Source organism: Chlamydotis macqueenii, chromosome 5 (assembly GCF_036417535.1).
Source record: "Chlamydotis macqueenii isolate bChlMac1 chromosome 5, bChlMac1.mat, whole genome shotgun sequence".
NCBI classification, from domain to species: Eukaryota; Metazoa; Chordata; class Aves; order Otidiformes; family Otididae; genus Chlamydotis; species Chlamydotis macqueenii.
Window position 1 is genome coordinate 53,610,481 of NC_141560.1, and position 23,347 is coordinate 53,633,827.

Sequence of the window (23,347 nt, forward strand, 5' to 3'; positions counted from 1 at the left end):
CACTGCGTGTGCGGGGGAGCGCGGGAAGCAGCAAGGCGGCGGGGCGAACCATTCGAGGGAGGGGGGAGTGTGGCAGCGGGACTGAACCATTGGAGGAGGGGCGCGCCGGGCTGAACCACCGAGGGATGACGGGGGGGCGGGGCGTTTTTTTTTTCCCCTCTAAGCACGCGTGGCTGATCCCAACCCAAATGTTCCCGTTCCTGTGGGTGATGGCCCGCACGTAAAGGAGGAAGGGTTGTGTCTCCCCCCTCCCGCACTGTTTCATCAGCCGCGGTTTTTCTGCCCGAGCTTCGGCCGTCGGGCAGGGAAGGGGCTCGCAGAGGGACGTGACCCGCGGTGAACGCGCGTGTCCTCGCAGACACTCGGGTCATTGTCAGAGCGCAGACGGGGGCCGGGGGTGGGGACAAAAACAGCGCCTTTTTCCTGAAGACACGGAGCGGGGCGAAACCCGCGCCAGCCCCGCTGCTGCCGGCCCGCTCCGGGCCTTGGGAGAGGGGCGAAGCGGGAAGGGTGGGAGCCGCAACCCTGCTGAAGCCGCAGCCAGGGAACGCAAAGCCTCGCGTTTGAAAAGATGTACGCCGGCAAGGGGCAACTTGTTAATCGCACGTTAATTGATACGGCACTTGCTGGCCCTCAGGGGGAGGATGGGGGGCATTTTCCCCCCTTTCGGCTTCCTCCTCGAGTCCATGGGCGCAGTCCCTGCTGCACTGCCCGCTCTCCCGCCATGGGCGGACGCGGTGCCTTGCCACCGCACACGTGGTGGCTCTGGCAGCGCCGCTCCTCCGCGGGGACTGAGAGCCAGCTGGGAACAAAGGGAAGAGCTGCAGGGCTGGGACGAGCGGGGGCTCTCCCCTGGACCGCGCTGGCTGTGTCAGCAGGAAATTTCATCCCGGAGATTAAGGGCTGAGCCACGCGCTCGTTCGGAGCTGGAGCGGGAGCAAGGGGCTGGGGGCAAATGGCACCCGCCAGCGTTGCTGGAAAGCCCCCAGGCCTGGAGCCTCGCCAGGGCAGGGACAGACCATCCTCTGGGCCTGGGAGGTTCTGGCCGTTCATTTAAAAGACACAGAAGATGGCATCCCCTAGAGCGAGCGCCCATTGCACCCTTTCCTTGGCTTTGCCTGCCGCAGCACCGCTGCCCGCCCGTCGCGCGGCTCGGCTGGCGCCCCTCCAGCCCCGCGCTGCGCTGGACGGTTTCACATGGCGCCCAGGGAGGTCCGAGCAACGTGCAGGGCTTGACTGCACAGGCAGCCAGCTGTGCAAGCAGCGCTTCGAAACACACTCCTTCCCTGTGTGTATACAGTCAGGCAGGGGAAGAAGTATTTTTTTTTTTTTTAATAAAACTTGAAATGTAAGGCACCACCTGGAAGAAAAGACGAGGGACGCAAGCTGACGGCACAGCAGAAGCAGCAGTGCCAGCAGGGAGGTGTCGGGGCAGTACCCAGCCACGTTACTCTGCACAAAATACCAATTTTTAAACAAAGCAAGTATTTTCTACGGCCTTGCCTCGCTTTTTGTGTTGGCTTACCCCGGAGGGTGCAGGGGCTGGCGTGCTCCGCGGCCAATTTCACTCCAGTCCAGGCATGAGCTCTGTGCTGGAGAAGATGTAAAATACGTGACTTTTTCCCTACAGCTGCTGGGTGAAAACAAAAAACCCCCACATAGCATGCTCACAAAATGACAACAGAGGCTGTCATTGTGTGGCCTGTCATGCAGAAGAGGGGCTGTCCCCTCGTCCCCCCCTCCCCACCGGCAACGTGAGAGCAAAGCCACAGATGACTGGTAAGCGCTCAGCAAAACACGTAGGGAAATCCTTTTGGTGGGGAATCACCACCAGCTATCAGGGAGCCCGTGCTGGGTTTTGCTTCCAAATCTTGCATCACACCTTGCAGGAGGAGCACCAAATTGCAAAATGCCCGTCAGCACTGCGACGGCTGATGCCGGGGAAGTTTTCACAAGGGATGCAGAGCTCGTGGCTTTTGCTAGACAGCGTGCATTGTCGCTTCAGCAGGGATGTGGTGCCCGGCCGCTGTTTGGTCAGTGGCCATGTTCACAGCCAGAGTGCTTTTTCCTGACCATCTGCATTACGGATGAAGCGGGGGCCCCAGCAAACGTGCCTGCTCCCCGAGACGTGCACTGGTTTCTGGTCTGTTTGAGGAGGGTGCGTGGCTTTGGGCAGAGGGGAGCCAGCCAGATTGATCCAAGCAAGGCTCTCCACCTCCGCGGGACAGTCCTAAGCCCATCCATAAAGCACTGTCTTTGGAGCTTAGCAAATCCCCGCTGAGGCGCCCTAAAATTTTCAACATTTCAACCGATTGCTTGGCTGCCGGCTTGTAGGCTGATGGGCAAGAGCGAGCTCTCCCAGTATGAAGGTGTGCACCGTCACGCTTGAGAACATCCAGATGGCCTTCAACTGCCCATCCTTTTTGGGAGGAAAAGGAGTTACTGGGAGCAGCCTCCCGGGGCGTCTGGGCCCTTACCCCTCAGGTGGGGCCTGCCAGGCCGCGGGACCCCCTGTAGCGCTGCCGGGGGCACATGGGTTTTCCCCACGCCCAACCCGGTGGGGAACAACGCGGGGGGGGAAATGTTAGAAGGATTAATACAAGGCAAAATTTAATACCACGATGCGAAAGGCGGCAGCGGGGCGGGGGGGGCACGGCTGGCGACACCCCGGCGCTCCCGCCCGCGGCGCGCGCGGTGGCGGTTGGGCGACGCGCGCGGCCAGAGGCCGCCCCCCCCCCCCCCCGACGCGCACCGCCTACGTGCGCCCCGACACTGCCCTGATGGCACGGCCCCGGCGGACCGTACCATGGGCCGGGCTGCGGCGGGGGCGGGAAGGGGGCGGCGGGGAAGTGGGGAGAGAAGCGGGGTTGGGGTGGGGAGCAACGGGACTCCGGGGGGCGGGAAGGAGCTCCCCGCGGGAGGCGGGGAGGAACGGGGGTGCCGGTCGCGGCCGCCGGCGTGAGGCGAAGCGGCGAGGGCGGGCGGCGAGGGGGTCGGCGGGGCGGGGTGAGCGGGAGGCGGGCGGCGGTTCCACAGGTACAAATGGTTCCTCCCCGCAGCAGCGACGTGCAGAAGCGAACGCGCCGCGCCCGCCGCTGTCACTGACGGGGGGGGGCGGGGGGGGTCCGCACGGCCCGCCCTGCCCCGCCCTGCCCCGCCCCGCCGCAGCTGCCGGCGGGCGGTGACAGGGCCGCGATTGGGCGCTGCGGCGCGGGGGCGGGGCCGGCGGGCGGGCGGGCGGCGTCGCTATTGGCGGGCGCGGCGGGGTGGGCGGAGCGGGGGGCCGCGGCGCGCGGCGTGGGCCGGGCTGGGGCAGAGCGAGAAGTTGGCGGCGGCGGCGGCGGCGGGGAACGCGGAGCGGCGGGAGCGCAGGTGAGCGGCGGCCGTGGTAGGAAGAGACCCCCCCCACCCCGGGGACGGCGGGGTGCCACGGGGGAGCCTGTCCGGCGGGTGTGCGCACCGCGGAGCCCGGGCGCGGCGCGACCTCTCCCCCGCCGCTCCCTTCGCGCTGCCCGGTGTCTCCTGTGCTGCAGGTGGGCCCTGCCGCCCCCCCGTCACCCTCCAGGAGCAGGTGAGCCACTGACTAACGCACATTGTGCTCTCGGCGACTCCACTGTGCGTGTGACAGCGGCTAACCTGCTCCTCGGACATCGCTGTGCAGCCGCCTCGCCTCGTCTCGCCTCCACGCCGCCGGGGTGGGGGGCTCCGGCGTGCAAAGGAGTCGTGTGTCCCCCCCCCGCCACCGACTCCTTCATCCAACGCCGCTGCCCTGCCTCCCGCTGTCCTTGGCCCGGCGGACCCCGACCTGCGGTGGGCGGCGCCCTGCGTGGAGAAGATTGACCGCACGCTTCTCGCGGCGGGGCTCGGCGCGTCCGGCGGGAGCGGGGCTGAGGGGAGCGGGCCGTGGCAGGGCGCGGAGAGTCGGTGGTAAAGTTGTACAGGAGGGATGGCGTGCGCCCCTCCTTCCTCCCCTGCTCGTCTCCAAAGTCAGTAACTGGTAGTGGACTCCGTACCAAGTTAGAGAGGCTCCATCCCAGCCGGTGACGTCTTGATACCCAGTCCATGACTAACTGAACTGCTATTGCCAAGGGTGTGTTAATTGAAGAAACCATGCCTGGTATTGCCCTGGATGAGTCACCTTTAAAGAGAGACCGTCTAGGCTGTTAAACCAAAAGCAGAAACAAGCCTCGCTTTCCTTTTTTGTTGCCCATTTATTGCCCATCCTGCCCCATTTATTGCCCACCTTTGCTCGCTGCTTTCCACTTCTTGCGCCAGGGCTCTGTTGGCCCCCCCAGCCCTGGCTGGGCGCTGGCAGAGCTGCCTTGCGTGATCGTGCTGTGATGTCACGCAGGGGACTCTGACTTCATGGCCTCGAGGAGCAGGAAGGCAAGCCAGGCAGGGACTCCTCTGGCCGCCTAGGGTGGCTGTCACTAGAAAGAGAGGAAGTGACGAAGCAGATTGCTTCTCCTACAAACTTCTCTCTTGTGATTTTTGGGCTGGTGAAGATGCTGGGTAGTTGAAAAGTGTCTTTTTTTGAAGTGCAGTGCAGCTTTATCAGCAGCTTAAGCTCATAATAACCAGCTAGGTTAATAATAACCGCAGCCTGCCGAAGTTCCCTGAAAGGGCTCAAGTGTTCTCCCTCTTGCTGGGGCTGCTCACAGTTAACCCTGGAGCATTGTAAAGGCTTGATCCGAAGGAATCGGCAGTGCTCTGGTCAGTAGGTAGTTAATTGCACGGAAGGCAGAGCAACTTCCTGATATAACGTCTCTCATGGAGAAATCTTGCATGTTCCCATCTCTCCTGCTGGCACTTATTTGTCGTTTCTCCCTTTGGGTTCCGGAGAAGCATCTGCTCTTCCACAAGAAAAATCAGCTCCCTCTGTGTCCTGTGCAGACCAGGTGAGTCCAGGGTGCTCAAACACACTGGAAAGAGAGAGGGGAAAAAAAAAAAAAAAAAAAAGAGAAAAAAAGCCTGAATTTACCAAAGCTGCTTTCACACTTCTTCAGAAACCAAACAGGCCTTTTTTTTTTTTTTTTTTTTTTTTGACCGGGGGACAGAACAAGTTCACAGCTTTCAGCCTGAGAAGACTTTCCTCTTCCCTAGCTGCACGTACAGCATCTTCCCACTGCTGGTCCCCAGCAGCCAGGAGCACGGTGTAGCCACGTGGAGAGCAGGGAGAGGGGGAAACCTGGTGCAGGATTCACCTGTGTATGACTGTGTCTGCGATCTGGAACTGAAGTCCCGCAGTCCATTGCGCATTTAACAAAAGCGTATCTGAAAATGAAGGTGCTCTGTTTCTCTTTGAAGAAACAGTCTGTGTTTGGGACTGTGCTGCCCGATGACTAACCCTGGAGATGCTGCTGGCAGAAGCAGCTCTGCGGGGCACCTGGCAAGACTTGTCCCAGTTCTCATGAGCAGCACTGTGGTATGAATGCTTACGACTTCCCACAACCTACGGAACCTTCCTGTTCAGCTCCTGTAAGCAAAGGCAAGGGGTTAAAGTGAAGTTTGTTTGGTTTGTGCTTTTTTTTTGGTGTCTTTCTCCAGTAAGTGGGGGTGGGCATACAGCTCAATTCCTGTTTTTAACATTCTTGTGGCATGATTCAAAACTAACCTGCTGTGCTGTCACCTGAAGTCTTCAATAAATAGTGCAACACCAGTGTTTGGGTGCTCATTACTGTAATCCAGGGCGCCAGACCAGCTGAAGAGGAAGTCTGTGCCGTGGTGACGTGTCTGATGTGCATTGCATGGCCCGTGCCTTCCAGCTCTTATTTTGCCTCTGTAGCCAGTGAAGGTGGCTTGAAAAGGAGAGCGGAAGGGTGCGACCTGGTTGTCCCTCAAGCGGAAACCCCAGCATCAGTCCCTTCACCCCTGCCCTAGCCCAAGGGCCAGAGAGCACTCCCAAGCGATGAGAAAATACACCAGGGCTAAGAGGCCCCTTAATTTGATGTTTTTCAGTAGCTAATAAACAGATTTGTAGGTGATACTTAGCCTGGTAAAAAGAGTAGTTAGGTGCTAAAAGCTCTTGCTCAGAACTGATGCTGTAAGATTTTTGGGGAGAGGCAGGGGTGTGCCCTACAGGAGGGGAAGATGTGAGTGTCAGGCCCGTTAAGCTGAAGGGACTCTGTGCTCCTCAAAGACTTTGTTCTCTTGTTTCAGCGCTTCGCAGAGGGAAGTGAGCAGGCCTAATGCTTCAAGCACCATGCTAGGAAGTGCCTGTTGTGTTCTGTCTGTAACGTGTGCCAGCCGCAGGTCCTACGTGGTGAGCCTCGCCGAAGGAGCAAGCTGGCCTGTGAGGAATAGAAGGAGTACATAAATTGTTTAGGAAGAAGTCCGTTAGTTAAATGCAAGCAGGGACTTACATAATACATTCTAAAAAAAAAAAAAAAATTTCTGCTGGCAGGAGGTTCCATTGGGAGAGAAACTTGCTCATCCATAAACAAGAAAATTTCCCAGCCTCCTCTAGTGCTTTATGATATTTTTTTTTTTTTTCCAGGGCAAGGTAGCATGTGCTCAGCCTTAACCCTGAGAGAGAAAGGGAAATCATCACAGGGAGAGCAGACAAGGCTCCCTGCACGGACATGTATGCCAGTTCAAATCGTTTCTCTTCTCCATCTGCAGTGAACTAACCTTGTAGGAGCTGCGTGCCCAGGAGCAAGCAGCAGAGCATCTGTACACCACTTGGGGAGCAAAACCAACAGGCATTTTCTCCTCCAGTCATTCACACCTTTTCTTATGTAACTGGTGCTGAAGTGTGTGCTTTAAAAGCTGCTTGCCAAATCCAGAGGCTGGGAGGCAGCACAAATGCTTCTAGCACTCTAGATTAAATTTACAGAGGGGAAAAAAAAAACAAACCCAAACACTGAGGAACTCATATAAATCCACAACTGCAAATTGGGGGCGTTTCACATGCGCTGCCCTTGAGAAGCCGCACTGGCCTTGGTGCCCTGACCGCTATCTGTGGAGGATGCCTGGCTTAACAAGCCGACACAGTCTAGGGTAGATGGGTGAGGAGCTAGGAGCCGTTTTTCTTATGCAATATAAAAAAAAAAAAAAAAAACAGGGGTAGTGCAGAGAGAAGAGGCCCAGGGAGGCTGGAGATAGCTGAATTACTCAAGAATGGTGCCTTGTGCTGACAAAGCCTGCAGGTAGCTTGCAGGTTTATTTTATCTATTAAAAAAAAAATATATATATATATATGCTGGGACTGTTTGCTAGTGAAAAACAGGTATCTTCTCTTCTTCGTGATTTTTGGGTGGCACTGGATTTGGGGTGAGAAGCATCTGAGGAGGGAGAAGCCCTGAAGCCTGCTCCCACCTGCCGCAGGGAAGGGAGAAACTGCCCCGCAGCACCTGAGGGACACAGGGAAGGGACACGATTCCCCGCTCACCCAGCCACAGCATCCTCCAGCCACCCAGTGTGCTCGCTTGGGTCCCTGCCTCGCCCGCAAGCCAGTTATTTCCTCTCCAGTACGCACCGCGCACTGGGCTTTTGCTCGGTTTGTTTTTTAAGGGAAAAACCAGTAATTTATTTGCTTTGTTTTAATCTCATAACAATGAGTAATTCCTTCCTACTGGTCTGTAGTGGCCTAGAAAAGGACAGCATCATCTCCACTGTAGCAAGAAGGCTTCTCCCAGGGCATAAAATTTTAATTAGGAACAATCACGCAGCCTTGAAATGGGAATTGCGAGCAGCAAAAAAGTCAAACCATCAATAAAATATTCAATGGCAGAAATGTATTATTGACACAGCCTTTAGAGCAGATAAAAGCGGAAAGGCAGGGGAGCCAGAGCGAGTATTAAGCCTCGCTCGGTTAAATAACGTGTGGGGACCTGCAGGCTCGCCGTGCCATCGCACACCCCCCATGCTGGCAGGAATATAGGTCACCCGCGAGTGGGGAGTTTCCTGAGGTAATAAATGAGTTTGATTAACGCCTCTGCCCCCACCACGGTGCACGCCATGGCAGGGGGAGAGGCATTAATCAAACTCATTTATTGCCTTATGAAACGCTGCTTCTACCTTTGTGGCAGCTGGGTGATGGTTTATAGGACACAAAATTAGGGGGGGAAAAAAAAATCTGCAAAATGCCACAGCCTTGCACTGAAAAAACTGAGTTAGCCCCCAGCCACAGTGCTCTCCCTAACCCAATGCCGGATTCTCAGACCTCAGCAGGGGACAGGGCCGAGTTACACTGTCCCCCATCCCATGCAGCAGTTCCAAATCCTGCAGCCCAGCCAAGGGGCATCAGCTACATGATATGTATTTTTTTAAGCCCTTTTTGCCACACCCCCCCCCCAAGAAAGACTAATGCTGGCTTGGCCTTCCAGATCAAATAATATATAAGCAGAAGCAGAGGGCAAAAATCCCATGCAAAATCAGAGATCCAAATTAATTTTCTGCCCCATTTTTCCTGGTGAGAAGTACTGTAAGCAATGCCCCTTTTCTCTTTATTTCTTCTGCATTAGGGAAAGCTACAAACGCAGCGTCAAAAACAAACCCGCAGAGGTCAGTTTTTCAGGGCACATGGAGAACTTCAGATAACATCCCAAAATCTGACCATGTCCAGGGCAAGCAGGTTTTCTAAACCTGCTTTTTGGGTGGTTTTCCCCCAAGCAGCACTGAAATGCTCTCTACTACCTTTGTTACCCTCCGCTTCTCTTCTCAGCAAGGTGAAGTCTCATTTTAAAAGCAAGAGAGCCCAAAAAACAAGCACAAGAAGCCCAAAAAGCAAGTAAGCAGGGGAGAAACTCCTTGATGCAGCTGCATGGAGCAAACCTATTTTTTACTAGTTTTTCCCAAGATACATGATTTAAGGAGGGGAAAAAAAAAAGAAAGAAACCCCCTCAAAACCAAAACAACCTCCCCCAATTCAAAAAGAGACAGCTCTGAAGTGGCATCTTCCCGCTGCGGCAGCTCTCCAGTCATAAGCGGAGAAGCAGCTGCACCAGTGCTCTCCAGTGAAGCAAACTTTAATCCTTCAATATCACTGGACCAACCTGCTGAGCCGTGGTGGCACCTCGAAAATCTGTTTGGAGAGGGGCGCACCCCTGGGGATCAGCGCCCAGCAAAGCCTCAGGGGAGGTGGAGATGCAAGAGCTGGCTGACGTTCTCGCTTGTGGTTATCCAGGTGCAGATGGAGAGGCTTGAAGGCAAATGGGAGGTTTCCCCCTTACCTGCTCCTATGTGCAGCCAAGCACCATCCCCTTTGCTTCCTGTCCTAAAATGCTCCGAGCTGCTGCTCTGCATTATTAAAATGCTGCCATGTTTCATCCCAGAGACGGCCGCCCTCTTACCGGAGACAAGCTTTGTCCGCTGGTTGTAAAGCACTTTGTGATTTAAAAAAAAAAAAGAAAAAAATAAAAATAAAAATAGAGCAGCGTCTGTGTAAGATATATTCAGTCATAAAATACTTACAGCTTTAATTCGGCAAATGGAAAGAGATGGCTTGGAAATGAAAGAGGTGGCCACAGGGTGTGCAAACCGCTCGGACGTGCCCGTTGGGCACTGGACCAGGAGCCAGTGGGGATGGCTCGCCCTGGGCCACAACAGCACACTCACACTCTGCTCAACTCCTTTCCCAAAGATTTATTGAAAATTGAAACCGCGGCACACAGGATTACATTCGTACGGGGAAGTGGGGTTTTATGGCGACCACTGTGCCCGAGTCACATTTTTTGCATACAATGTGTTGAAAACAGGCTCGGGGACCTCCTGGACACACTCATCCCCTCCCCAAACCACTTTGCTTTTGCAATTAAAATACCAGGCGACCCACTGGGACAGATGAACAAAAACAGACAGTAACTACTGGCCATCAAGTGAAAAGAAAAAACAAAAACAAAACCAAAAACCCCCCTAAAAAAACCAATCAGTGAAATGTCACTAAGAGCGTTTCGGTCCTGCTCCCCACCTGTGCCACCACCAGGGGAGGGCTCATTCTGTGATTTTTTATTTTTAAAAACAAGTTGAAAAAATTAAGTAGATTTAACAAAAACAAGCCCCCGCTATGTGCTCCCTGCTCCCTTGAAGCCCGGTCTGTGGCACCGTGGAAAGAGGGTTTCTACTACAGGTTTCTTATAATAATAAAAAGAGAGGGGGGCAGAAATTTGTCTTTAAGCTGCTCTCATGCCTCCCCAGCAGCCAGTGAAGCAGCTGTTTTCCACGGCCCCGCTTGCTGCGGCGAGATGCTGTAAAACCCGTTAACTGGCTTCATCCAGGCGAGCCTCCAGGCAGGTCTCCACCGCCGCTTCGCTCCCCTACTGAAAGGAGCCAGGACTTGTCAAATGCACGATGGGTCTTTTGAGGAGGATATGCAGAGGCCGTGCAGAACAGGAGCGCCGCTGTTTTCTGATGAATATAGAAAGCACTTTAAAAAAATAGAAGGGGGTCGCTTCCATCCGCAGGGGAAGAGAGTTGCTTTGTGTGCATCGGTCTCTGGTTTTATTTTACAGTCTGTAAAAATACTCTGGTTGGCTGTCCACATCCGTCCACGATATAAAGCAGTAAAAAATATATATATATATGATATGGTTTATTTATACAGTTACACTTGCAAGGCAATTGCTCCTCCGCTGGCCAGGCCCTTCTACCTCCAGATGCTCTGCCTTGTTGATACGACTGCAAGACAAGACAAAAACAACCTCAGCAACCCCATCATGGTGGGTGAGCACCAGCAAAAAGAAAAGGGGAACGGAAAAAGAGGACGCACGCGAGCACAAAGCCTGGACTGGGACATGAACGTGCAGAGGTAGTGAGATGAGGACGGACGTTTCGGGCCGTGAAGAGGATGGCAGTAGGGTTCTACTGAGGGGATGGTGGCGTGGGTGGAAATGGGAAGCAGGCAGCGTTGCCATGGTGGGCACGGTGGCTTGCTTTTGCTAGACTCAAAAACGGGGTGCATGGTGTAAAAATAATCACGGGAAGTGGTAAGGGTTTTGGGGTGAACTCATCCCCAAGATGGAGCAAAAGTGACTCCTGTAAAAGATGGGAGCCAATTCCTCCCTGTCTTAACCCTAGCGGGGTTTTAGCGCCGGGGGAAGCAGGGTGGCAGGAGAGGGGGTGAGGAGCATCCTCTGCAGCTCCCGGCAGGGCAGAGAGCCGGACTGCCAGCATGTGAGCCCCTGGCAGCAGAGCGGAGGCTGCTGGGGTGTAAGCTTTGCTCTTCCTAATGGCATCTAAAAATAGCTCTGGCCTCCCGCTCCCAGCACACGCTCGCTCTCTGCAGCCCATTTTGGGCAGCAAAAGCCTCTCCCCCCATCCCACGCATCCTTCCCAGTCCACGCTCCCGAGGGGGACCGCTGGGATGTACGCACCCTCGGGGTTCAGGCTGGACACCAGGGGCTCCGGCAGGGTCCTGGGATGGCCGAGGAGCTGCTTGCTGCTGGCCCAGGGAGGAGAGTCAGCACCGGCGGTGGGAGGAAAACCTACGGGATGGGGAAAAACGCCTGGCTTAGGCAGGGCTTGTGCCTCTCACGCTCACCGGGCACGGCTGCTGCAGTGCCGCAGGGCAGCCACATCACCCTCTCCGGGTGCTCTAGAGGAGAAACGACCAGGTCTCTCTTTTCCCATCTCCTTCCACGAGAGCCCCTCACTGCCTCCTCTCCTCTCTGTGAAGGATGCAGACATGGCCTCGGGCACCACACTCACCCTTCTGTTGCCAAACACAAAGAGGTCATCGGCCGCCGAAGTCCGTCCCCAGCAGCCAACGGCCCCCGGGAGTTGCTGCTGGCCCTTGGCCACTGGCTTTTGGCTGCCGCCACCATGGTGGCACACAGCAATGCTGCGAAGGAAAGCTCCCTGTGGCCACCCTGGCCCCAAAAGCAGCAACACAGGATCTGACCTGGAGCACGGCTATGAGCAGCCCCAAGGCTTCAGCGGGGAGGAGGAAGAAGACCTGGGGCCGGCAAACCTCAGAGACCCCCTCCAGGTGGTGAGCAACTGCTGTGCCAGCATCGAAACCCCATCCCTGCTGCCTAACCTCAGCGCCCAGGGCAAAACTGGCCAGCTTTGGGGCCAACCCCATTGGAGGGGGAAGCAGGGAGCGGGCAGGGGTCCCGCGGAGCAGCCCCCACGGCCGAGCCAGCGGCAGCGTGCTGACCTCCGTTTCTCCGGCAGGCTGGCAGCTCGCGCGGGCTCGGCTCCGGCTGGGCGTCCTCCTCGGACCTGGCCTGCAGGACGGTCACCGTGGCCCCCGTCTGCTGGATAAACTGCTGCAAATTACACTGCCTCAGCTCCTTATTTAACTCCTCCAGCTCTTGGGTCTGGGCCTGCAAAAACACACCGGGGTGGGGGACAGGGTGAGCTGCATGTCCCCTCCATGCCCCAAAACCAGCTGGCAGACCCTCCCTGGGGCCGGCAGAGGGGACCTCGGGGGTACCGTGGCTCGGCTGCCCCTCTCTGAGGACCTGCGGGAAGCGGGGTGCCCAGGCGGCGGGGATAAGGAAGGCCTTGTTTTGGCAACAGCCCTGCTATGCTGCGTCCCCACAAGAGGGTGCAAGCAGTTGTTAAATGGCGGCCGCCGCTAGCGAGATGCTCAAGCCGAGATGCTGGAACCATGGCTGCTCCAGGGAAGGGGGGCTGCCACCACCTGGCTGGGCAAAAGCTTCTCCCTCTGCTCCACTAAAGGGGACCCAGTAGACGAAGGACAGGCATCGTGCAGTGCCTGGACCCCCCGATGCTGGGGCCGGGGCGGGGACAGCCAGGACAGGCAAGCTGTGGGGCATCACGGCTCAGCCCCACAGCTGCCATCTCCACGTCACGCAGCCCCCTGTGATGAGCCCAAGCCCCTGCACACCCTGCATGGTCAAAAGGCTTTGTGCACAGGCACCACGGGCACCTATGCTATCCCCCTCCACAACTCCTTTATCCGAGGTGACGTTAACCCTTGCATCAACACCACTGACCCCGCACATGGACCATTTGCTCCAGCACCATTGCCTGTGCCATCGATTTTGTGCTCCCCCATGCACCAGCCCCAGCCTAGATGCAGCTTGCATGGAGAGCAACGGGTGTGGGACCCTGCGCCAGCTGGGTAAGAGCGGTGGTGTCCCCCCAACAGCAGTCACTGACACAGAGCCACCTCTGTGCACCCAGCCCCACACTCACTGGCCAGGTGGGGCAGAACTAACCCCACTCAACCCATTGGTCCCGTCCCCTCCCGAAGGTCCCACCGCCCCACGGGGCTGCTCAACCTGCTTCCATCTACCTGCAGGTTCCTTTCAGCTTCCTCCAGGGCCTTCTCCACGCTGGCCAGGTTGCTCTCCAGCTGGGTGCCTTGCTTGACCTTGGCCTCCAGGTCCCTTTTCATCTTGGCGGCCATGTCCTCCAGCTCTGTGGGGCTGGGCGCAGGGCTCTCCTTCCCCCTCTTGGCCCTCTCTGCCATCTCCCACTGGATCTCCTCCTGCAGGGCTTCGGTCCGGGCGCTCAGCTCGTAGATCCTCTGGGTGTACTCCTCCAGGCTGGCCCGCAAGCTTCTAACCCGCTCCTGCCGCTCCCGCTCACACTCCTTCTCCAGCCGGAGCTCACTCTGCCAAAACTCCTCCTCGCCCAGCTCTGTCTCATTCCTCCGCACCAGGTGCTCCAAGTAAAGGATCTCGTCCTCCTGGCCAGCGAGCCGGCTGCGCTCCCAGAGCCGTAAGTCCGTCTCCAGGGTGTCCCCATGGGCCTCCAAGGAATGCAGCTGCTCCTGCTGCCGCAGCACCCTCCTAAACAGCTCCTCCTTAGAGGGCTGGACAACCCCACCACCCTCCAAGTCCATCCCTTCCCGCCCTTGGTGCCTCCAGTGGCTCACGGCAAACAGGTCGCGAGAGCCTGCAGGACCCAAGTTGAAGGTCATGGATTTTTTCGGCTCCCGAGAACGAGGTGCATCCATGCCGGCGGGCCTGGGCTTGATGGGCAAGCTGGCCCGGATGAACGTCCTCTCAGGGGCTTGGGGAACACCCTCCGAGGAGGGCCGCTCTGCCACGCTGGGGCCCGTCCGCCGCAGGACGAACTGCACATCGTTGGCGTACTGCCCGCACTTGGCCAGCGACTCCAAGGGGCACTCCAGCGGCAGCAGCTGCCGCTCCTTCTCCCGCAGCTTCTGCACCAGCACGTACCGACCCGTCTGACCTGCCGGGAGGAGGCGAGCGCGTCAGATAGGGAAAACTATGGCCAGCAGTGGTGTGACAAGGCTGGTAACAACCCCACCACCCCAGAGCAGGACCCTCACCCTCAAGGTGTGAGACCTCAAGGTCTCCTCTTCCCAGAAAGCACCTGCAGATGGGGTATCCCCTCAGCAGATGCCTCCACCCGCAAAGGGGTGTCCCCCCAGCAGACATGAATGGCTCACCAATGGCCCGCGCCAAGGCGATGACCACTTCTTGGCAGGTGGTTTGCTCCGAGACGCCACAGACGACCCTCTGGATCCCGTCCACCCAGACCTTCAACTCCATTCCCACGGCTGCCAGGCCTCAAGTGCGCTGGGTCATTGCAAGTCGGGTTGCCTGCGGGGAGAAAAGAAACCAGGTTTCCATCCCAAGCCACTAAAACAAGGAACACGAGATGCTTTAAGAACGACATCATTAAATCATCTTTAATGCTAGCATCCTGTAAAGCAGATCCTAAACCAAGCAGTTGCTCGCTGCCGCCCTCCATCCACGTCTGTGGCTCTCCCTGTGCATGGATTGCATTTTTGTGGATATTATTAAAACACTGATGTTCATCCATCTCATGTCTGTGCAGTGGGTTGAAACCTTCCTGTGGTGGGAAATGATGGCTTTTGTGTGCCTGCATGGTGCCCAGAAGATGCCCAGGTTATTTCTGCTGTAAGCGCAGACTTTTGATAGGTTTGCTGGACTTTCACTGCAATTTCTCCGACAATTTGGCAGCACAGCACCAGGGGATTTTCCAAACAATATTGGAAAAGGCAGAGGAACCACTGGCTGCTCACCCTCGCAACAGGATATTGCGAGAAGGTGCAAATAACGCACACTTTAATCCATTTACCTCCATCTCAATTTGTCAGAGAGGAATTAAGAAATGAAAATAAAGCCTCTTTCTGCACAAAAATGTGACCAAAGGTGGAGTTTGGGAGAGGGAGCCAGGCATGAATGCCTGCTGTTGCTTCTCCTGCATTTAAATAACACCCATTGGCCCGGGCGCACACAGCTCCTGCCTCTTCCAGCAGCTGAACAACTGCAACAGTCTTTTTAAAAAAAAAAAAAAGAAATTAAGCACAAGCTGTCAAGAACTCAAATTTTGACCTCATGGTGTTTTCAAACACTGCATAAACAAAGACGTATCTTCCCCCTCACCCATAACATTGTTTTTTTCTATTATCAGGCTTGTCTGAAAGCGCCAGAGCGGACGAACATATATAGGAAATTTCCAGGCCCTCTGTCCAGAGGTTCCCAAACTTCTTTCCCAGTCTAACTCAGCTGGTCACACCCTCCCTATCCCTTAGCTCCAGCTCCCCCACGTTTGCAGCTGGGCTGTGAGAAAGCTCACCCTCAGGTTAAACACTGCTTCTTGCTTATTTTTTGTTGCCCGCTTGAGCAACCAAAGGGAGGGCTCGAAGGGTCTCGCCTCTGGCAATGAGGGATTTTAGCCACGGTGTGAGAAAGGTGAAGTGAAACTAGGGAAGATGTGGCTTAGTGAGGCCATTCCCCCTGGGTGCCAGCTCCCGTCGGTGCCACCCCTCTGCCCACCTCTGAAACGTGGGCACGCAGAGGCCGCCGCAAATACCACGGTGCTGAGCTCATGTTTGCCTTGGCTGGGCAGCCGGGGAAAACCGGTAGGGGTGAAGGGCACCTTGGGCTCGGCCGACCTTGCTGTGAGCCCAAAAGCATGAAAATTTGCAAGGTTTAGCCCAATTTCATTTCAAAGCTGGGTTTTGGTGCCGCTCCCCCCACCCTCTGCATTCAAGGCTGCAAGCGGCCCGCGGCGCAGAGCAAAGTCCAGGCACCGCTGCGGCACCACCCAGCTCCCCCTGAAGCCACCATTTCCCCTGCCGCTGTGGCACCCCAACACCAAAATTGGGGTGGCAACATATCCTGGGGAGCATTGCCCCCACCCCAGCCAGGGACCCGGCTAGCATCGAACCCGGCTTCCCCTGCCCCAACCTCGCGGGGAGACCAGGACCTTAAAAATAAATAATAAAAAACCCCCACCTGGTTGAGTCGCGTCAGAGCCTCACCTGGCCCCAAAAAAATCCAGCGGTTGCTGAACGCTGCCGTGCGCGGGAGGATGGCCGCTGGCACACCAGTCCCAGGCACCTGTTTGGGTTCAAACCTGGCACCAACCTCCGGCCCTGCCTCGGCCGGCCACCCTGGCAATCATTTACCAGCTGCCAGCGCGCAGGCACACCACTGCCAAAAAAACGGGAGTGGCAGTGGCCAGGCTCTTCTCCCAGTATGGGAAAATGCCCCCCAAAAAGCAGCCAGTGCATCCCTCCCTGGCTGCATCCCTCAGCACCCCAAAATCCAGTCATTTTTGTTATTATTTCCTTAAATCCTTGCAAGGGGTCCCTTTTAACAAGTTCCTTGCTGTAACCCCTGGGGTTTTTGGGAGTCGCCATGCCCAGCTTGCTGCCACATACGGGATGTTATCTGCCTCCTTGCAAGGGGGTGGTAAAGAGGGCTGGGGGCTGCTCCCTCCTCTGCCTGCCCCCCCTGCCCCTTCCCAGGGCAGGATCAGCTCCCCCAGCCCACCCAAAACCAGTCCAGCTGCCCCTCTTCCCCCAAAGCCCTGGGCTTATGGAGGAGCTGATAGGATGAAGGCAGCTCATCCTCACCCTGGGGGAAGCTGTGATGCTCCTTGCACCCCTTAGTCCCTGCTCAGGGGGGACATCACAACCCGCATGCAGCATCTCATCCCCAATATTCCACCGTGCCAGTATCACCCTGCTTAAAAAAAACCAAACAAACAAAACAAAAAACCACACCACCAAAAACACTGTAAGAGCCACCAGGCAATAAACCCCAAACCCTCCACCTGCCCCAAAAGCAGCCCAGGAAGGGAGCAGGTGGCTGCAGGCACCAGGATGTGTGATGGCTGCTCCCATTTTATTCTTGTTTCCCCTCACCTGGGATTTCTAAATCATTTTTGTTGGAAGCAGATTAACAAAGTGACTAATTTTCTGCTCCCTTCCCCATGCGATGGGTCCTAAAATTGAGGGTAGGGATGATTCATACCACGACTTGAACAAATTTCCTAACTGGGAGTTGGAACTTCAAATGCTGACACTAAAAAAAAAAAAATTTTTTTTTTTTTTTTTACAAAATTAACAATCTCAGATCTTGCAGCTTTATTTTGTTGCCTGACGCTGCCGTCTCTCAGGCTCCCCGAAGCTGCTGGGCTAAAGGAAGAGGAGATGAAGGAACATTTCTGCACATGCGGGAGGATGCACATTTTGCGCAGCTCCTGCAAAACTGTCATTGTGATGGCTGACGGGACTCTCAAGGGTTCGGTGATCTCCCTGGACTAGAAATAACACACGGCCAGCCAAGAAAACTGGCCAGCCGCCCTCATTACAGAAGCGAGGACTGCCATCGATCTGCATGGATCACTGCTAGTTGGGAAAAACCCACCAGTTTTGCACCCTACAGCAAGGCCAGCCACAACCCAAATCCTGTCGCATCCCAGAGCTCCTAACAAGCACCGTCTGGGACCAGCATGAAGGTTCTGAGCTGAGCATCCCACCAAGGCCAAGGTTTCACACATTTTGGGGGATCTGCTCATACCTCCCTCGCTGTATCCACCCCCTGGCAGAGCGCTAGGTGCGGGGCCGGGCAGGCAGGAGAGCAGCAGCACAGGGAGAGCTTCCCAGCAAGACTAATTAAAACTGCAACAAGTGAGACAACTAGCCCTTTGGGGCTGGGGTTCGGGCTGGGGGTGGGTTGTAAAGACTCATAATTAGTAAGTAAAGACGTATTTGTACTTGAGAGCAGGCTGCCATGAGCCCCCCATCCAAGGAGGACCAAGGTGTCCATGGGGACCAGCGGCTCTGCACCCCTTTGGATGCGCTCGGGGCAGATGCTGGGTTACTCTTGTTATTTTATTCCTGCTTCAAACCCGACCCCTCGCTCCTCTCCTGCCGGATGCTGGGGGCGGGGATGCTCACCCCAGCTGTGTGCAGACACATGAGTGAAAAAAAAAAACAACAACCTCAACACACAAGGAAACAGCAAGTGGTGAGGGCAGGGGAGGAGTGGCTTGGTGCCACCATCCTGCGTGTCGGAGCGCTGGCAGGCTGGCCGTGACTCACCGCCCCGGATCGGCTGCTGTGGTGACGCATCCAGCAGCTATTTAATGCTTCCTGAGGTCCCTCCCTGCCGGAAGCACGAGGCCCAGCTCCTGGGCAAAGGGAAGAGGAGGTACTTGCCCGTGTGCGGAAACCCTCTGGTGGGACAGAAGCCTCCTCTTTACTCAGGTGTGGAGAGGTGACCCAACATGGAGAAGATCCATGAAGCCTCCTGACGGCACTCATCCTGCAGCAGGTTGGAGGGGATGGGCCATGGTCCAGACTACCCTCTGGCCCACCAACAGTGTCCTCCTGCCTCGGGTCCCTCTTTTGGAGCAGTATCACCAACCCTTGTTTGGGGTGTTGCAGGGATAGACAACTCTGCTGGGCTTCCCATGCCATGTCCATCCCAGGCCAGAAGGTGACACCGTGGTCAATGGTTGAGGCCACGGCCAAGAGTTGATGCTGCTGGCAGGTCCAATGCTGGGCAAAGATCAGCCATAGCAAGGCTTGATGCTGTGGCTTTTCCTGGGCTGGCAAGGTTCCACTGGCTGGGTGGAGATGATCATCCGCAGTGCTGAACGAGCTGTCCATGCAGCAGACTCTCGTAACCGCCGATGGTCACTGCCATTGCAGCAAGGAGCACCAGGCAAAGCCCGGCCCGCAGCCACGTGGTGCGGGACATTTCATGGTGCCATGCTCTTCCTGAGGATGCTGGACCCAGGATCCTGACAGGACACCATCTTGTGGCCTGGTGCAAGGCAGCCATGAGGGCCACCTACCAAAGAGGTCATCGTCCTCTCCTGCAGCATGGGGGCCATCAAGGTGCAGGCAGGACACAAGCACAGGGCTCCAGCCTGTGGCATCAGATGTGTTACTTCATCCCAGTGCAAGGAGCTGACCAGGGTTAAACGAGCTCAAGAGGTGACAAACAAGTCCTACCAGAGCGATCACAGCCCAGAGAGGCAGCTCTTCATCCTTCTGCCGTCACAGGGAGGGCGTGCGTGTGTTACTCACCCCTCTAGGTCTACTGAAGCCACCAGCTCTTACACAAGGCGGCCACAAACATCCAGGAGCAAAGGAGCAGCAGGCATGGGGCTCTAATTCACACCCAAGTGGCTTATTTAGGGGTGGCCATAATAGTCTCTGCATCCTTGGTCCACCCATCATGCCCCATCCAGCTTTACTGTGTCATGCCCAACAGCAAGCCCTAAAAACCAGCAAATTGCTGAAATCAGTAATTTTGAAATCACACGAGGGCTTTGCAGACTCTGCTTTTCTCTCCTTCTTCAGCTGGAGAAACCCCAGCTGGGGACAGAGGTAACCACTGCAAATGTACCCCGAAGGTGTAGCTTCACCAGAGATGTGTGGATCGATCCCAGCCCAGGCTCCATCACGCTTTGACAGCAAGTGGCTTCCGCGGGGGGAATCTTATGATGCACAACACACACTCTGCCAAAGTTACATCCATGTTTCAAGGGCGTTTCGCGCCCAAAGGAGACCAAAGGGCTAAGGTGAGGAAAACTGAGTCCTGTGCCACTTGCATTGCTCAAGAGCTGAAGCATCACAGTTCACCACCAAAGTCCCCTGGCACCCCAAGGGGGATGTGTCCCACACATTAGGATCTTGCAGGAGCTGCCCAGAGAGAGAGATTTCCAGAGAGCCATAAGCACCACACCAGCAACCCCCCATTAAGGGCAAAATAGAGGCTTGGAGATTTTCTGTTCCACTTCCTCCCCAAAATTACAGGCCCATGCTAACATGCCTGGGGTGCACCAGCCAGGCTGGCTGATGCCAAGCAGGGTGGGAAGAGCCAGAGACAAATCTTGCCCAGGGCTGTGATGCAAGATGGGGATGGGCCTCGGGGCCATGGCCTTCCGCAGGAATTTAGGGGAAGGAGGCTCACACCCTGGCCGATGCGGAAGAAGCTCATCCCATTCCAGTTCCACCTGCAGAGATTTCTCTCACCGTTTCTTTCACCCAAGAAAGAAACAGCATTGGACCCACACGAAGGCTTCAGAAACAGCACTGGAAGGAGCCGGGGAACTTTCCCCCCACTCTTAAACAAGCCAAGATTTGTAGCCATGGTGGGCCAATGTCGAGAGCCACGTTGAAACACCAAGGATTGCGGGCAGCGATGACATTTCAGGGATGTTTACTAGCCAGTCCACCCTGCAGATGAGCAACCAACTGAAAGCTCATTATGAATTAAAAGAGGCAAACCCCCCCCTCCACCTACTGCAGACGCTCACGTTACAGCGTCTCAGCCTGGCAGGGGAAGGATCAGCTTCCTTGCCTTCATGCATCGTATTTCTCCCTCACAGCACTACTGGTTGCCGTCCACAGCGGGAGAAGAGCTGTCTAGTAAAGTCTGCTGTAAAGATGAAAGTTTTGCAGCACCTGCTATTGCTGCAACCATCAACCCCAGACGTGTGAGTGAAGAGCGACCTCTTGAAAGCTGCTGAGAGTAAATTCATAGTTTCTTCTCAAGGGGGCAAAGCAAAATTAGCAACAACGCTTAGATTAGAGGAGAAAGAGGAAAGGCTCTTGCACTTCCACACTCCTTTTTTCTCTTGTGCAATTGAACCCGCCCGGATGCCGAGCTCAGGAGGGGCTGGGGAAGTATTTAGGCCTCCAGCTCCCAGCACAGGGGCAAGGCTGGGTCTAGGTGCCTTTGGGCTCTAGGCTGACCTGCATCAGCCTTGAGAATCAGGGGCTGGACTTGAAAACCTTTCAGGATTGAGTCCACCCCCTGATCATTCCCTAAAATTATTGTCTTCATTTTAATACAAACAAAAAAAAAATTGGTACTTCCTCTTCAGCTGTCAAGACACCGCTGTACCTGCAGCTGCCGCCCAGCTGCGAGCCCCAGTGCACCAGCTCTGCGATGCCCAAATGCCCGTCGTCTTCAGGGGATGACTCACAACCCAGCTCTTAAAAGCCAAGCTCTGAGGAGACCATCCGCATGCAAACACAACCCCAGCACGCACCTGCCAGCGGGTCCAGCATCTCTGCCACGTTCATCTTCCGCAGTGGTCATTGGCAAAAGCACAACGCCATTTGTGAATATTCCCCCGTTATTACACACGGCCCATTCCCCAAGTCAGAAAATAGTTTATATTTCTCATCATGCGGGATGCAGGAGGAATGCTGCAAATCTGGAGAAGCCTTGGAAATACTCTGAAGTACCCAAAGTACCTGCTTTCTCCTCCCCAGCCAAAGAGAAGCATTTCAATTTCTTACAAATTTCTTTTTTTTTCCCTCTTCAAGGGCAAGACCAAAATGGGGAAAGCCCAACCAATCAGCTATTTCTCCCAGTGCCTCCAGAAAAAGCCAGAAATGACCATCAAAGTACAGCTTCCTCATGACGCTCGCCTGGTCCAGCCCCAAGGATGAGATGCACCTTGGTCACCTACAAGGCAAGCAGAGACGGGCTGTGACCTGCTGCTCTCCCTGTGTCATCTCAACACAATCAAAGGTTTCATTTCCATAGGATTACGGGAATATTCAGGCTCTGCACCTCTCCTCCTAGTAGGACCAGAGACATGAAAAAGCCAAATGACCTACAAATATTCTCCCTCCAGCCTCCTTCAGAAGAGCTGGCGTCAGCCACCAGCAATCCTCTTTCCACTCCAATTCTCATCCTAGGGGAGAGGTAATTAACAAATTAGAAAATGCAAAACCAGGGATAAACCTCCCAGATTTTATTTTCCATTTCCAGAATAACTCGCCATTTCCTACCCTGCTTCAGAAAGTGGCCACACGCCAAGGATGCGCTGCTGGGTCTCCAGAGGAGAGGATGCACTGATGAATATGCAGGTGCGTGCTGCCACAGATATTTATTTATAACTTTGTAGGATAAAAAAAGGCCTTTAATGATCATTTGCCAAGAGTGGAAATCGCTCCTTTCTTTCTCTGTCACACACACACAGACACAGAGTCAAGTAAACTAGAGACTCTGAATTAATCCCGGCTGAAACCTTTGATAAGACACTTGGGTATTTTAGAAGTCTCTGCTTTCACACTACCTGGCACATGATTAATTAGGCAGAGGTGCCATCGTTCCCCACCTGAACCCACCCAGAGAAGATAAGCTCTTTAAAGCACTAAAATGGAGGCACATCTCTGGAGAGGCAACTCAATCTCCTGCCTGGCACTAAAATGCAAGGGGCCATCCATCAGGGGGTACAAGTCACTGTCCTGCAACAAGCGACGGAGATCATAGCTGCACAACCAACTTTAATCCCTGAAACCGCCTCGCTAGGAGGCAGAGAACCTCTGGCTGAAGGGGTTTCGATGCCAGCAAAGGGCTCCATCTCCTGCTCCATATGTAGGTGTCCTCCTTCCAAACGCTGGAGGTCAAGGGCTCTGCCGGCACTGGGTGATACCCACAGGACCATGATGGGATGGGAACTGGTGCTGAGGACCGCACTGGCCCTCCAGCCTGCACGGAGAGGGAGATGCAATAAAAATATCTTGTTTTTTTCAGAAGCATTTAGGAGCTTAAGTTGTCCCTCAGAGAAGCAGGGGAGGTTTTTGTTGAACGAACCAGGCAGCACTGTCATGACATGCAAAGGGGTAAAAGCTCATTGCCTGGTCCACCCAACCTTTCCACTGCAGATATGTTTGGCTCTTCACTGAAAGGAGCCCTGCCACCTCCAAACATTGCCAGAACTTGGCTAAGAAAATAAATAAAAATCAGCAAGTGAAAACAGCAGCCACAAAGCCTCCAAAAAACCCAACCCAACCCGTCTTTATTCTTATCTAGAGGTGTCTGTGGTGTTCATCCAACCCCCTGCACACCACCAGCTGCCTCAGGCAAGCATCCAGAGGCAGGGAGCAGATCCCTGCTGCACACTCACGCCTCCCAGGGAAAGCAATATTCCCAGCAGGAATTGTTACACCAACACGAACCCTAAAAATGCTCTCCCCGTGATCCTTCAGACAGGCAGCTTCACGACACCAGTTGGATGCCAATGACTTCCCTGGGCTGAACAGGAAAAGAAGGGAACAAAGGGGAGGCTGCCGCTCGCCAGGCTTCTCCGCTGACCCAGCTTCTCTCTCACAAGATGCTATAGGTGCCTCCAAAGTCCCCATGCTCAGGAGCACAGTGCTAGGTCTAACATC

At 55.4% G+C, this 23,347-nt stretch overlaps 1 protein-coding gene across 4 annotated transcripts in view; it reads right to left on the minus strand.

Moving 5' to 3' along the window:
- Positions 1 to 10,514: 10,514 nt before the first annotated feature.
- The window catches only part of RASSF7 (Ras association domain family member 7), a 32,524-nt gene continuing 19,691 nt past the window's right edge, over positions 10,515 to 23,347 (minus strand). For 2 of the 4 annotated variants that reach the window (XM_086749054.1, XM_086749057.1), the window contains exons 2-6: positions 14,330 to 14,483; positions 13,205 to 14,109; positions 12,098 to 12,266; positions 11,313 to 11,423; positions 10,515 to 10,617 (exon numbers count right to left, since the gene is read on the minus strand). In XM_086749054.1, the coding sequence (XP_086605180.1) occupies positions 10,586 to 10,617; positions 11,313 to 11,423; positions 12,098 to 12,266; positions 13,205 to 14,109; positions 14,330 to 14,432 (1,320 nt within the window). In that variant the 5' untranslated portion in view covers positions 14,433 to 14,483 and the 3' untranslated portion in view covers positions 10,515 to 10,585. Of the gene's footprint in view, positions 10,618 to 11,312; positions 11,424 to 12,097; positions 12,267 to 13,204; positions 14,110 to 14,329; positions 14,484 to 16,148; positions 16,212 to 23,347 lie in introns of those variants that run through there. The other 2 variants (XM_086749055.1, XM_086749058.1) reach the window with 2 other exon arrangements.